This window comes from Alligator mississippiensis, chromosome 5, assembly GCF_030867095.1.
Source record: "Alligator mississippiensis isolate rAllMis1 chromosome 5, rAllMis1, whole genome shotgun sequence".
NCBI lineage: Eukaryota > Metazoa > Chordata > Crocodylia > Alligatoridae > Alligator > Alligator mississippiensis.
In genome coordinates, this window is record NC_081828.1 from 160739022 (window position 1) to 160755112 (window position 16091).

Here is a 16091-nt window from a genome sequence, read left to right on the forward strand (position 1 = left end):
CTCAGGACCATGATCCTACTGCACTGACAGTCTTCTTTCTTGTGGCTGGGAGCCCCATCAGCTGATCAGAGCTCTCAGCTATAGAATACCGTGCACTCCCACAGCTGAAAAAGTCCAATGAGCTGAAGGAGCTCCCAGGTGTGGAAGCACATGGTGCTCCTGGTGGCTGAGACCTCCAATTACTAAAGGGGCTCCCAGCCATAGGAGTGCACTGTGCCCCACCCCGGGGATGGGAGGTCTGTTAGTGATTGGAGCTCTCAGCTTCAGGGTGTGGGGAGGGGCAAGGGCACCCCATGCTTCAGTGGCTAGGAGCTCTGTCAGCTGATTGGGGCTCCCAGATTCTGGAGCATACGGGAGCATGCTTCAGAGACTGGTAGCACTGGCTGCATATTCAATTAAAGGTGTGGTAGGAACCAGTGACAAAGTTATTACACATATTTTGTGTAATAATTTTTTCACTTACTCCTAGTTATATCACAACATTAATTGAATGAATGTGTGGCTAGGTCACTAGTTAAGATGTGATTAACCAACTAATCACATTTTAAGTGTAATGTGTGTCAGGGGTGTTTGTTTTATAGAAAACTCACAAAATCCTGTGCTCTGTGAAAGTACAATATATTTTTTTAGCTGACTACATTGTGAAGATTATTACTTCATGTTTTGTGGCAAGTAACAAGTAGAGCTTCAATTATCCAAGCAATAAAAAGGCCTAGAGATTCAAAACTTTCAGCTTTATTCTATAGGCTATAGTGAAAATTAATGGAAACAAGATGTGATGTGTACATATCTAGTGACACTAAATTATAAATTCAATAGGATAACTGTGAAACTAATAAAGTGTGATATATAATCTATTTGACAAATGCCATCTCTTCTTCTGTTTGAGGAATGTCCAGTAGCAGATTACGACTCCCTCTGATATATTAGTTATTTAAAACTATCTGATGAAATTTTCCACCAATTTCATTTATTGTTGATTTATGCAATCAGTGATGTAAGTCATATACTACTCTATCAGCTCTCTGAATGGTGAATTTAACTCTTACACTCTCTCTAGAAAGTGATTTTAATATTTAATATATAATCATATTTAAAATGTTAAATATATTTAAATATATATTTAATATTTGATTTTCATGCAAGATTTTGCTAGTAAAACTTGCACTGTATGAATGTTCATAGAAAGCAAACATGAATACAAATATGACTGAGATGAATTACTATACAAATTCAAATTACTATTTGAATTTGCCTCATGATTTGTTTTGCTGAATTACATAAGCATACTACGTAAGGACACAAGGATTTTTGTGATATCACCCACAAAAGTCCATGCTCCCTGACCACATCACTCCAACACTGCCATAAGACTATTAATAATTTCAGCTATTTGTACCTAAACACAACACAAGGTGGATTTAGGTTATCTGTATTTTACTGCACCACTGATTCAGATGAGTGGTGGAGCTTCACAACTGAATTTTTGCTACATTAAAAAGATATTGAAGGTTTTCTTCTAACAACAGTATTTAATATCTTGCACACAATGTCACAGTCACAGGATCAAGGCATTTCATTTTTTTCAAGCTTAGGTTTTAGGGAACCCAAACCAATTCCACAGGAAATCAGGGAGAGAACACAGCTCCTCAGAATGCATAGGTTCTCCATGCCTATGGTTACCATTCTCCCTGCTATAGCCAATATGCTATACGCACAACACAACCTTGTAATGAAGTTAGTTTTCGAAAGGTGCTTATGTCAAAATATATTACTTACTGCAAGAACAGACCCAATGGTATATTCAGAATTGTCTTCAAGGATCAGGGTAGTTCCATACCAAAAAGCAAGCCCATAACATCCATTTATAATTAGGTACACAAAACCCAGGGACAACTTAGAAGCAATAGCCTTTTTTATGCCAATGTTTTTTGCTTCTCCCAGCCTACTTGTATACCTACAGAAAAGAAATAATGACATTTAAGACACTGTGGTCTTAAGTGCTCCATTAAAAAGCTATTACTTATTCATTGAGTCACACCTTTTTATTTCCTTCTCTTGTCCTCCGAAGGCTACAACGGTTCGCACTGATGATAGGACTTCTTCTGCTATTGCACCTGCTTTGGAATAGGCTGTTAGCTCCTTACTGGTTAATGTGATGATCATCTACAATCAACAGAAGTAGAAAGAAGTAAACTTCAGAACCAAATCTAGAGTAGCTTCGTACCTCATTATATTTCTGTGAGCACAGAACTACCATGAATATCCTAAGCTGGCATAGACCTTACACCAGTAATCTTTTGATCTATGGGTCACTGTTCAGTACTACCTCAGAGTCTCAGGTTTGCAATACGGCCACATAGGACTTCTAACAGTAGTAAGTACTATGTGTGTGATATTTATCTGAACTGGGTTTCCAGGGAGCAATTAAAATTTTGTGCTGATATGGAAGCATATGGATCGGGTGTCTCTCCATGGCTAACAGCCTATTGAAACCAACCTAGATTTGATGAGTCTAAGGCAGGGGTGTCCAATCTTTTTGAACGTGGGGCCGGATCATGAACTTTTTATCACCCAGTGGGCCGGCGAGCCATATTCAAAGACCTCACAGGAAGCGGTATCACATCACCCCCCTGAAACAAAAGTACAGTGTTTACTTTCGTTTCCCATCGCAGCACCTCGGGCCTCAGAAAACAGCTTGGAAGGCCACATGGCAGCCTGCGGACCGTATGTTGGACCAGCCTGGTGTAAGGTCTATGCCAGCTTAGGATATTCATGGAGCTAATGTGGCTAAGGAACGCTAGTTTTTACAGCCAACGGCCTCCAGGAGAGAGATTTCCCCAGCCTGAATAATCAGGAGCACATTTAAAGCTGGATTGCCTGGGGTTGTGCTTCAATGAGAGTCCAGAATAAAGCTCAGATTCACCCTGCAGGATGCCTTAACCATCAACCATGGTGCCCCAGAAATGGGAAAAGCATAGGGGTGTTATTTCAAGGTCTGTTCCGAGTCTCCAAGTGAGACTCCAAGGCATAGGGAGTCTCTGCTGTTCTGAGACCCTTTAACTGCACTTAAAATGCTAGCAACCAAGTATGTAAGCAGTAAAGCATGTGCTAAATATCAATGTAGTATAGCAAAGATAGGACTGTTCCACTTCCACTGAGGAGTATCTTCAGATTGTATTACCTAACATGTGTTAAACTAATATCCAACTGCTCCACAGAGATAATATGATCAGGAGACTTTGGTACAGTGAGGGGGCTGAGAATAAAATAGCTGACTGTTGATCCCAGCTTTCCAACCACACCAATCTTCAATGGCTCTGATGCTGAGGATATGTTTTATTTAGATTGTGGTAAGCATTACTGTGATGCTGCTCAAAAAACTTTCTAATTAATAGTAATGCTTACTAAGATCAAAATAAAATGTACCTTCAGCATAATGTCTGACAAGGGATTGTTATTGTAAAACCTGGAAATCTGGGTCTTTAGAAAGGTGCAGTGAAAAAGTGGTCTAAGAAATATGGCAGAATCCAGAGCAATTTTTAGTCACTATTGCTTTTTTCTCTTAACTTTATTGATTGATTTTCAGATGTATAAAGACAAGGATAAAATCATGAAAGCATGTGTTTGGGTAGATCACCGCCTGAAAGTACAGGTGCAATATGGTGCAAATTGTAAGTTGTTTTGAATAGGGACTGACTTTGTAGATGTATGGCTACTAGCAGTAAATGGTCCTATACTTCACTGGGGCCTCTACATGCTACTGTAAACTAGGCCTGGATGAAGCAGAAAGTATTCATTTTGGATTCGGATTCGGTGATTCAGAGGGATAGTGATTCAATCTGGCGATTTGATCACTGTCCTGATTCGATTCGACTAAATCCAAATCTGAAGATATTCGGTGCTGAATCTTATTTCAGCCATAGACTATATAGGCAGACAGTGCTAGTGGGAGCAGGTGGGGGAGCAGCTGGATGAGCCCCAGCTTGAGCTGGCAGCCCCGGGAGGAGCCACGGCTTATCTGGCTGCTCCCCTGGCCGCCCTCCCACTGGGGTGAGGCAGGCAGTGCTGGCAGCCCCAGGAGAAGCTGCAGGGGCTTGGGGGAATGATCTGGGAGCTGGGGGGGAAGCTGGGGGGAAGCCCCCCCCCCAGTTGAACCAGGAGTTGTGGGGAAGCCCCTGTTTGTCTCCCTAGCCCCAATCATTCCCTCCAGTTCCCCAATCATTCCCCCCAGGCCCCGTGTCTTCTCTCAGGGCTGCTGGCTCAAGCTGTGGCTCATCCACCTGCTCCTTCAGCTGCCTCCTTAGGGGGAGGACTTATCAGGGAGCTGAGGGATTGAACTGGGAGCTGGGGGGTAGCCCCAGTTCATTCCTTCAGCCCCTGACCATTCCCCCCAGCTCCTGGTTTGATTCCCCAGCTTCCGGTTCGATTCCCCAGCTCCTCAATAATTCTCCCCAGCCCCTGTGGCTTCTCCCAGGGCTGCCAGCACTGCCTGTCTTGCTCTGGCTGGTGGGGAGAGGGGCAGCTGGGGGGAGCAGGCGGATGAGCTGCAGCTTGAGCCAGCAGCCCCAGGAGAAGCTGCAGGGGCCAGGGGGAATGATCAGGGCGCTGGGGGGGAATGAACAGAGGCTTCCCCGCAGCTCTCAGTTTGATTTCTCAGCTCCCAAACATTCCCCCAGCTCCCCGATCATTCCCCCCAGCTCCTTGATTATTTTCTCCAGCTCCCCAATCATTCCCCCCAGCCCCCACGGCTTCTCCCGGGGCTGCCAGCACTGCCTGCCTCACTCTGGAAGCGGGGACAGCCGGGGGAGCAGCCAAATGAGCTGTGGCTTCTCCCGGGGCTGCTGGCTCAAGCTGGGGCTCATCTGGCTGCTCCCCCAGCTGCTCCCACCAGCACTGCTTAGTGCCTTCCTGTACACTGGAGGTATAGGCTTGTTTGGTTAATGTAAGTTTGACTGGCAGATGGAAAAACAACTTTCATAAAATTGCCCCTCCCCAAGAAATGTACTGATTTTTAAAATCCAGCCTACCTTAGAACAAAATGCTGCTGATAAGACTACCAGAGGGCTGGTAGACAGGATCACAAGTGTTAGCTTCCATCCAATCACAAAACCAATCACTATGCCTACTATAAAAGTTGTCATGTTCTGAATCAGCTGAGCAATCTTGTCTCCAATGCCATCATTGATTTTATTGATGTCTCTAAGAAAAAAACCCCAATTGTTTCAGCTGACATTGATTTGGGATGATTTCAAAATACTTCATACTTCCTGGCACAATATTTATTTAAAATACCCCTCAAGATTCCTGTTTTGAACAGTTACATTACCTCTTATCCTACAAATTATTTCACATGGTAGCTTTAGGCACAAGTAACTCAATTCACTTCAGTGGGGCTACTCATATACTTAAGTACATGAGTAAGTGTTCACAGGATAAGGGCCTAAGTTCAGGAGAGATCTATTCATTTTATTACCAAGTTACAGTTTATGAGTGTGATATACCTGGTTTAAAATCATAATACCTCTGATGCAGTCAGTACAAGTGAGATCAGAATCAGGTCTCAGTGCTACTATTTGCTGGCCAAACTCAGGTTGATTTCAGTGCTTTGCAGAAGTTGATGTCACTGCCACTGTCAAGGGTGATGTAATCTGTTTATCTACAACAGCTGTGACTTTATCTACATAGGTTTGTAAGATGGCATCAGCTCAAATTTCCTAGTTGGTAGAGCTATAAATTTTGGCATTCAGTGCCATCAGTGTAAATTTAGAACAACTCAAGTAGTGTCAAAGTTTGCTCCAGGTCTTCTAGATGGCCTGCAGAATGAAGACAAACTTGAGCAGGGGACCTAGAGATATGAGCTGCAGCTTGTTTACCATTAAGGGGGATCAAGCTTACCAGGTACCAGCTTAGGCACTGCTACACACAATTACAGTAGTACAGTCTAGTACAATCTGTGTGCATCTAAATGTGCAATTAGCACATAGTAAGAAACTCTGGTGCAGTTTGTGCTAGAGTTTATTGCTCCTAGGCACAGCATTTACATGTGCACCTGGGACCATAGCATGTTGAGCCATGGCAGAGCCACCGTGGCTGGCAGGAGGCTTGGGGGAACTGCCTGCTAGCTCGAGGCTGCTCCATCCTGGCTCAATGTGCTATGGAGGGTGTGGCTAGGGCATGAGGGTGCTACAGTGCAAGACTAGCCAGCAGGCAGCTCCCATACTTTAGCATCCTTGTGCCCCAGTCAGCCCCGGTCACCAATTACATGTGCGTTTCAGAGTACGTAACTACTCCACTGTAGGAGAGTACTTTCCCAGATAGTACTATCCTACAGCATAGTTAATTAGTTAACTGGGACCTAATATGCACACATGTATAGCCAGTGATGCTTTACTGCAGAGCTCTACAGTAAAGTGCACATGTAGCTGCACCCTCTGAGTATGCACACAATTTCACAGTCAATGGAAATAGTTGGAGACCAGCTGCACAAAGCACCAAAGCTCCCTCTCAGAAGGCTGGCAAATCCATTAAGAGTACAATTCTGTAAGCTGGTTGCTGCATTGAGCTGGGTGGGAGTCCCACTCTCTTATCCCTCACCGTTACATTTGTCAGGGAGGTTTTTAAGTCTTTCTCAGAGACATTTTGTGTTGGCTGCAGTCAAGGCTGAGGATTTTGACTGGGGTGTGCCAATGTTCCCGCTGGGACTAAAACCCAGAGGTTTCTGGTTAAAGGGACTTGCCCCTCCACTTAGTGTTAGACTGATTTCCATATTTGGGTCGAGAAGGAATTTTATCCCATGGTCAGAGTGGTATATACTGTGGCGGGGTTTGTTTTTCTCTGTAACAGGGGGCACAGCTCTCGTTTGGGATTTCTTCAGTGTATATTAACAACCTTTTATAGAAGCAGAACATTGGCTACAGTGGTCTCCCTGCTTTATTTGTGTCAAGCTAGGGTGTTATATCTTCTGTTGTGTCAGGGTTGACAGTAATTTTACTAAGAGGTTAGATTATGGGTTTGTATAGGATGGTTTGGATAGGGATGATCCTGCCTTAGGTAGACTAAGGAGGTCCTTTCCAGTCCTACTGCTTTATGATGCTATGATTCTCTATCATTAAGATTTCTTGACAAGTTTTGCAAAACAGGGCTTTAAACAATGAGAAATTGGAAACTTCTTACTCAATCAGGCGTGTGTTAAGTTCTCCACTGGTGGTGATGTCAAACCAGCTGATTTCCTGTCTCAGAACTGCATGGAAGAACATTCTTCTTATTTTTTTCGTCTGCCTTGTTGCAGCTAAAACCCAGAATGAAATCTGTAGGTAGCCGAACAGCAGAGCAGCTACTCCAATACCGACATAATATAAAGCAAACCTTAAAGAAAAGAGTATTTTAAGCTGTAGTAACTTGACAGGAAGGAACCTGATTCTCATTAGTAATAAAGACAGAATCTAACTTTTGCTTCTGAAAGTTTTGCTACAGAATTCTACATTTCTGTAGCTGTATTAACTTGAATAGGAAGTTGCAGAATGAGAAATCATCCACAGACTGGATGGTCTAAACCAGTGGGGGTCAAACTTTTTGGCAAGTGTGTACCTTCCCCAAGTGCCCCTCTGATCCCCTTCCCCACCTGATTTACTGCTCTGTTTTCTGGTCCTTGCACTATTCTACCACCATGCTATCTGCTTCCTCCCTAATCTGCCATGTGCCACACAAAGAGGCTGCCTGTGCCACTTGTGACAGTCAAGCCACAGGCTGACCACCCCTAAACCAAGACTATGGATTCTTATCTCATTACCTGGTTTAGCCTTTATAACCCCTATGTTCCTCAATGAGTTAGCTGTTTTGTTTTTCTCTCTTCTGCCCACTTTGCCTCTCCCAGCTGTGCTACCTAGTTTCTTCTTCTTCCCTAAACTTTGTATTCTAATCACTGCTTTTTATTTAGAAGCAGTGCTTCCTGCAACCCCTTCATAGCATCTGAGAAGTACGTGGGTACTTATGAAAGCTCATGTGTCACCGATTTAATTAGTCCAGAAGATGCAAATCTATGCTGCCTTCTGCCTGACTTCAGACTAATACAGCTAACTAACCTCTCTGCTATCTGTTGATAAAGCTTAGATAGCAGCAGGCCCATTGCTGTAGGTGGAGGGAAGTTCATGTTACAGCCAAGGCTGATGTAATGTGTTTAACTACAATAGGTGTGTGACCTTAACTATGAAAAAGGCTAGTTATGTGAATCTGAAAGAAACAGCTGCCACCCCCCTCAATGTCCTCTTCACATTTCCAGCCATTCATGTATTTGTTACAGATCCTAGGCCTCTTGGATGTCTTTCAGTAGTCAAGATGGCAGCCCCAGAAGCAGGAGACTCATTTTTATCAGATTAATTTCACCACCCTCTTTACAATGCACACTGAGAGTCCAAATTTCTCTCTTTGGCAGGAGTTTCTTTCCTTATCTGTACACAGTACAAAAAAAAATTTCATTAATTGTCATTATTGAAAAACTCTTCTATCTTTGAAAGCCAATGGGCTTAAATGACCATGCCTGATTTCATTTTCATTGCACATGAAACTCCTGAAGTCTCCTCCTCAATAGTACCCAAGCCATTTTTCCAGGCAGCTCCTGGGTTTTATTTTTTTCTTAGTTAAAACTGTTTAGAATTGGCAGAATGATCAATTTGGTGTTCCTCTTGATTCATAATAACATATGTCAGCAGAGAATCAGGTTCATTATATTTCATTCTTTTTATTTTACTCATGAGGTAACACAATTGGAAATTGTGACAAAGGAAAAATATTCAAAGGGATGAAATTCAATAGACAAGTCTATCTATAGATAATAGAGAAGTCTTGATCTCCCAGCACAAGAGGAAATTAAAGAGAAGCTGATGAACAATGACTTCTATCCAACATTTTTAACTATCTAAAGTGACAGTTTACTTATAGTCTATATCAGCTGTACAAGTAATGCAGCTGCTAGTTAACTTAATGTTAATAATTACACTGAACTTACACTGTTATTTGCTCTTCAGAGGGCATCTGAGTCTGATTGCAGTGTGATGAACTTGCTGTAAAAATGAAAAGAGGTCTAAAAGTTAATAATTTTCCCTGTCTGCCTTAAGCCTCTTCACTATTGGCTCTCCTACTCCAGGATCTGTATTATGACAATGCACAATATAATTTTATTAATGTTACAACATCCCATGGAAGGTTCTAGAACTTATTTTCAGTGCCTGACATGCAGTTTCTAACATGTTAATCATCACTGAAATGGTAGAACTTCATGCTCATTGAAAAGTCATTTAAGGTTATATGTAAGTGAAATATCGAAGTGTATAAAACAAATGCATAGCTGAAAATAATCATATAAAAACATACCCTCTTTCCAGCTATGCTCAGCCCTCAGCCTGATTTACATGCAACTTCTGCTTGGATAAACCAAGGAGAATGTTTTTGTTATAGGTCCTTTCTTGGCTTGTTTTAAATTTTATAAATATAAAAAAATATGAAATCTAGCTTTTTTGTCCTGCTACAGGGTATTCTAGAGTGGGAGCTCTCTCAGTTGAGGGGGCAGCAGTATGGAATACTCCAGGCCTACAGAAAGGCCTTTTCCAAGTTATTTCTCACAAGTTTCAGTTCAACCAGTATTTTTTTGTACTCTTGCTTCTGTTGGATTAAAACTTCCTCCTGCTTTTTTTAGTTGTTCATCCTTGGGATTTAATAATGCCAGTAATTCTCTAGTCCTCTGTTGAGTCATTCAGAGAAATTATATAGATGCCACATGGTCTTCTAATTTTTCCTGGTGGCAGCTGTCAATGCTCCTGGATCACGGTGTATGCATGAGGGTCACCCAGACCTTTGATGCATATGCCTGGGCAGGAATTTTTGGAGGAGTGGAGGCTGCCCAGACCTTCCAGCCTCCCTTTAGGCCACTGAGACAGAATCCAAAGACCAGACTGGGTTCAGATGCTTGGTGCCTCTGTGGCTGTAGTTGTATAGTAGGGGTGGGCAAAATGGGCCGTATCCAATTCGGATTTGGCCCGAATCAGGTACAGTGATTCAATTCATTGATTCAGATCACTGTCCCAATTTGATTCAGCCAAATCCAAATCGGAAGATTCAATGCTGATTCAGAGAATCAATGATTCAGACACAGACACAGCTTTAAAAGTTTTTTCTACATACCTCGAGGTACCAGGTACGGCTCGTAAATGCTGCGATGGTGGGGAGGATGGAGCATTCACTGGATGGAGTATTTCCAATCCACTTCTGGGTCTGCTGTGGAGTGTGCGGGGGACACTCTCCACATCCCCCCTGGCTCAGTAATCAGCCACAGGGGGACCCTGGGTGCCCCCCCGACCCAGAAGGCACCAGTTGCTAAGCCAGGGGGCTGGGGGGCCACATGCTCCCTGGTGGACCTGGAGGTGGACCATAAGTGCTTCTGGTTCACTTCCGGGTCCACTGCCAAGCATGCTGGGGATCCCCATGCACTCCCGTGGGATGCTTCATCTGCCCCAGCATCTCAGCATTCACGAGCCACCTGGTACCTTGAGGTATATAGACAAAACATTTAAAACTGTGCCTATGTCCAAATCATCAAATGTTTCTGAATCAATTCAAAGGGTTCTGATTTGATTCAGAGAGATTAAAGGGTCCCCTGATTCGATTCAGCTACCAAATCGAATCAGCGACCGAAGCTTTGCGCAGCCCTATTGTTTAAGTGTCTGGGAGTTAAATTCGGGTCTCCTGTGTGGTAAACAAGGATTCTACCACTGAACCACAGGGGACCCTGGTCTTTTAATGTAAAAACAAACAAACAAAAAACCAAACAAGGCAGTTTTAAAAGGAAAGGGAGGAGGGAAAACATTTTCAAGGCCCTTCCAAGTGATCTGGTTCTGAGTGCCACAAAATTAAGTAACTTAATATTAATTATTATTAGAATTAAAATGTGAATTTACAGAACACAAACCACTGGGTAACAGGCTACTGCTGGAGAAAGTTTCTCCCACATTCTCAGGGTTCCCTGTTAGCAAAGCTCTTAAGAAATTTGTTTCCACAACAGTGGAGGCCAAAAGCCCTTGTATCTAAAGCTATTCCCCTTCTCTGTTTTCCATCCATCTCTAGCCTTTTCCATGTTTCTCTAACAGCACAAGTGCTGTGGAAATGGGGAGATGGTTTCTAGGGTAATAATCCCAATTTTAAATTACAAAGTACTTGAATATGAATAAAGAAGGGTACAAACCATCAGTAGCATAATGAGTGGCAGGCAACCAGAGAATTAGCCCTGGGGCCCTACTTAGGTGTGCAAGAATAGCAGCTACCACCATAGGTGGAGGGAGAAAAAATTATTGGGGGTGGGGTGGGGCTGAGTGCACACATGCGCATGCATACCCCCCACCCCAGCAGGTAAGTCTATGGGGGAAGGGCAGTTCGAGGCACCAGCAGTAAGGGAGGGAGTGGCACACAGGCAGGGCAGGTGCTGGGGTAAATGGGGTCCAGCCAGGCCGGGTAGTGGGACAATTGGAGCCTGAGCGGCTCATCCAGGGGCATGAGGGGCTCCTGCCACTGCGTGCACCCCAGCGGAGGCCTGAGGGGCACATGCCCTCTGATCTGTGAGTGGGGCAAAGGTGGCTGCCACTGGGTGATGGGCTTTGTTCCCTGCTGCAGCTGCTCTGAGAGCTGTGCAATGCCATTTGTGTCCCACCATCAAGCAAGCAGGGGATGCGGCACAGCCCAGCGGTGCCAGGCACATAGTGTTGCACTTTTCCTGGGGCTGCTGCAGCAGGGAGCAAAGCCCAGCATCCAGCAGCAGTTACCTCTGCCCTGCTCACAGATTGGGGGGTACGTGCTCCCCTGGCCTCTGCCAGGGTGCGTGCAGTGGCAGGAGCCTCCTGGCATCCCTAGACAAGCTGTCCGGGCTCTGATTGTCCCACCACCTGGCCCAGCTAGGGCCCCACTCATCCCAGCCTGTGCCCATGTCCCACTCCCTCCCTCGATCTGCCACCCTCAGCCCCTTCCCCTTCCCCTAATAGATTGATACTTTCCTGCCATGCTGCTAATCATCCATATGCTGGGCTATGATCCTGGCCATGTGTTCACCCCTCCCCACCCCTGCTGCAGCCACCCAGATCCCATGACCGGGCTGCCTTGCAGCCCTACCCACTGCCCCACGCTTGAGGGGGCTGAGTCCCCTTAGCCCCAGCCTTCCGCCACCTATGGCTGCTACCAATGCCAGCCTAGTCCTCACCACCAACTCTGCCACCACTGCTGCACAGGATGCAGCCTGTGGTAGTAGCTTCTATAAGCCATTACTTTAATAGTACATACACTTCCTGACATTTAGTGAAGCTGGTGGGCCCATATTATATGTAAAGCACATAAAGAAAATAGCTGAATGAAAATTGATTAAGTGAATAACACTTTAACAAACATTTCTTCATGAGGCTCTTGCCTAATGTTATAAAGTGGAGTTTAAAAAGTACCAAAAGCACTCAAGTCCTGTCAAGGTTTATTCATCCATGTGTTTGTCCTGTGTCAGCCTTGTGTTTGTATATAGAAAAAGAAGAAGTTCACCCATAACATATATGATCTTGATAAATTAAATGTAAACATGCAAAAATAACAAAATAAACAAAAACATTCTACTAAGCTACACAAAGGCTCATTGCTATTAACGTATTTGTCTAAAATAAGCTGATCACTACTTAGCCGGGGAAAAAAAAATCATCAATCCAAATTCTGTCATGTCAATAACATACACAACAAATCAGGCAAATGTTCAAACCTTTTTCACAGGAAAACTAAAATGATCATAGGAAAAGAAAGAAAACAGGTAGGAGAGAGGAACATAATCATGAAGAGAACCAGGCTCCTATAGAAGCAAATTAAATACCAAAAGTATTCTGGATAATATATATTAATAACATCCTTACAAACATTCTCGCGGGATTGACAATTAATCACAAAGCTATCACTCATTTCACCAAAAACCAGTGACAGTAGAGGAAGACAAGTTCCATTGATTACTGCTGCTACTGCTCCCAGTATCATAAGTGTTATGTCCAATCTATCTGCATAACGGAACTGGTGGAAACAGTAAAAGATAGAAACCATCAGATTATTTCAGCAAGTGGAAACTATTATGACTTCCTTATTTGTCAGAATGTTAATAAAATAAACTAACATATATTAAACAAAGTGTTAGGGACTTAATACTCTAATTAATAACTTAATATTCTGTTTAGGACTGTCTATATCAAAATTATCCATGAAAATACAAAAGGTATATAGAAAAGTTCAAGTGGCATTTTTCCTATGGTACATTCCATTTGAGGTGACTGCTTAGTGTTGACATTGGGGGATAATACATAAGGAATGGGTCAGTTATAATTATTAGAACAGATCTAATTGCAAGTCCAAAGATACTAACATGAAATGATTCAACAGAATTTTGAATAATATAGAATCAAGAATAATAATATTGAAACAGAATCAAGAATAATAATATTGAAAAACAAGTAGCACATGTTTCACAATATAAACACAACATAAATAAACACTGGATTAACCAACAGCATTAGTTAAATTAATTACAAATATATTTTTGCTTACAATTGTGATTGGACCAATGGTTTGTGGATTTTTGTTTTTCTTTTCGTTTTCTTTGGGTGGCCTGAAAGATATAAGTTGAAAGCTGAAAGTCTTCTATTTTGAAGATAAGCACAAATATACACATTTTTGGTTTACTATATATTTTACATCCTGATAGAGTTACGAGTATTTCAGAATGTTTCACAATTTTTAAAGTAAATACTTTCACAACGCTGTAAAGTAGGTGAGTACTGTAGTAGTATGCTCATTTGAAGATTGATAATAACTGTCACAACCCAGTGATTTTGGTGCCTTGGCACAATGGAATTTTCCCGCCACATGAGAGCCTCTTGCAAAGCAAAGGTTTTCTGTTGCAGCAGAAAAACCCTGACGCAAGAGAGTTCCCGCCATTCGAATGCAAATTTGTGTTCCGCTATTGGCCAGTTCTAAATTATTCCTACGTGGCGGCTAGTAATTGGCTTGCTAGCCGTTTAAAATTTCGCGTGACTTCCGCCCAAGTCGGAGAACTTTGAGCACGCTGCAGAGTGCTTCTAAAAGAGATCTGACTTGCGGCTGAGCTGATCGATAGACTGATCACCTATCGATTCTTCTCCCCGTCACCGAGCGCAATCCCAGACATACGCTTTTCCCGCCGGCTTGATTTGTGAATGCATGAGCTAGCCTAAGCCCTACCAGCTGGAACAACTAACATAGTTGTTCAGACGACTGGACCATCAGCGTTGCAGCTACAAGCGGCGTAAGTAAAGTTTTGCAACCATTAAGCTTTGTCAGCCTCTCTATTCACCAGCCCGCCCAACGAACAAATAATTATTAAATCACCTTGAGTCGGCTCTGGCCGTCCGAGACATGGCGACGAGGATGGGATCTAAGGGCACGGTGATAGAGATGAACCTAATTGGGTGCTGCCCCTGGCGCACCGGGACCCGCCACGTAGAGAATGCCAACGATCTATGGGCGCATATCGCTTACCACCAGGCGGTAGAAGGGGATGAAAGAAATATTGATGATTACTTCTCCGTAAAGAGAGAAGAAGCCGTAGTGAAGGAATGGAGAACTAAGCTATCCCTTGGGGAGTTCGGATGCATAATGGGGAGCAACCGGGTCTATTATCGACCCCCAGAGGAAACATCAACCATCTCCTTAGCCGGGGTGAAAGCGCAGAAGGCAGAAAAGCTGAGCCCCACTCAGGAGTTCGCTCAATGCATTCGATACTTAAGGGAAGGAGGGGAACCCACCCCCACGGACTGGTTCAACTGTCCGGATTTGGTGCCTGAGTCGCGGGGCCATTGTTCGCGCGGGGCCATTGTTGTCGCGGGGCTGAGCTCCTCGTTCAGCTCCGGGAGGATCTGGAAACTAAGGGCCGTCATGTGCCAAGATGGGGTCTAACTAAATGGAAGAAGAGAAAGATGATGAATGTGCTGTTCCGTACAGTAGCGGGTCTACTAAGGGAATACGCAAATTTAGAGGCACAGATGCATACGGCGGGTAAGAAGTCGCTGGAGCGGACAGCAAAGAGCTCCGGAGCGACACTTATCAAAAGCACTGGCCGCATGATGCCTCTAGCAGAAAATGGCGCTGAAAGAAGCGTGAGTTATCCGGGGAACCCGGAAAGGAGGGGCGGAGTTTCAGAAGACCCGGCGGGGATCCGCCTAGCGACTCTGCCCCCTGAGGTGACATTGTTCCCAACTGCCCCGCCTCCTTGCCATGGGGAGGGGGCAATGGGAGGAGGGATGTACCCAACGCTCCCAGATGAAGAATTTAACTCTTCCTCTGCCGCAGCTCACCCGATAGCTGTGATGAAGCATGTTGCGGATGAAGAAGGTACTACGCGTACCACTGTTATCTCTCGCACACGCACCCGACCAGAAATTCAGGAACTTTGTAGAGAATCTAAAATAAAACCAGAAGAAACCTTGGCCATGTGGTTAGGACGATTAATAGTGGAATTCGGATCTGACACTTTAGACAAAGAGGAAGCGAGTGCCCTGACCCGACAAGCGGCATGGAGCGGAGGGGCGAGCTACCGACCTGAATGTGGTCACAGACAGTGCCCACTGACCCATCCCACTCCCAGCGCTCGTAGTGGGACAGGTAATCCACAAATTTCACACCTGGCACGAAGGCCGTCCGCAGAAGGCTACTGCAGAGCAACTCCTCCTGGTTATAGTTGGGGTGTCATATCTCTCATGGAGCCTGAGAATGAATCCAATGGGACTAACAGCCATCCAATGCAAAGAGAGATGGGCTCATCGCCACCTATCGGACCCAGGGGCAATTCCAACGCCCCTGGAAGCTATAGATGCCTGCGTGGAAGTATACAGAGGAGCAAATGCCGTTACACTCCGACTCTTTTTGAACCCAATGGCGGGTCAGCCAGTGGGAAATCTCTTAGGCCATCTCCCACGACTGCAGGCGCTCATGAAGCAAGGTGAAGAAACTTCTGATGATATAAGGGACCGACCTTCAGCATACCCAGCCGAAACACT

At 44.2% G+C, this 16091-nt stretch overlaps 1 protein-coding gene across 2 annotated transcripts in view; it reads right to left on the reverse strand.

Annotated features, from left to right (window-relative positions):
* ABCB5 (ATP binding cassette subfamily B member 5) overlaps window positions 1-16091 on the reverse strand; it is a 93220-nt gene that overhangs the window by 60671 nt on the left and 16458 nt on the right. For both annotated transcript variants that reach the window (XM_019498098.2, XM_019498096.2), the window contains exons 2-8: window positions 13606-13666; window positions 12927-13077; window positions 9008-9062; window positions 7177-7368; window positions 5031-5202; window positions 2042-2166; window positions 1780-1957 (exon numbers count right to left, since the gene is read on the reverse strand). In XM_019498098.2, the coding sequence (XP_019353643.1) occupies window positions 1780-1957; window positions 2042-2166; window positions 5031-5202; window positions 7177-7368; window positions 9008-9062; window positions 12927-13077; window positions 13606-13666 (934 nt within the window). The remainder of the gene's footprint in view (window positions 1-1779; window positions 1958-2041; window positions 2167-5030; window positions 5203-7176; window positions 7369-9007; window positions 9063-12926; window positions 13078-13605; window positions 13667-16091) is intronic.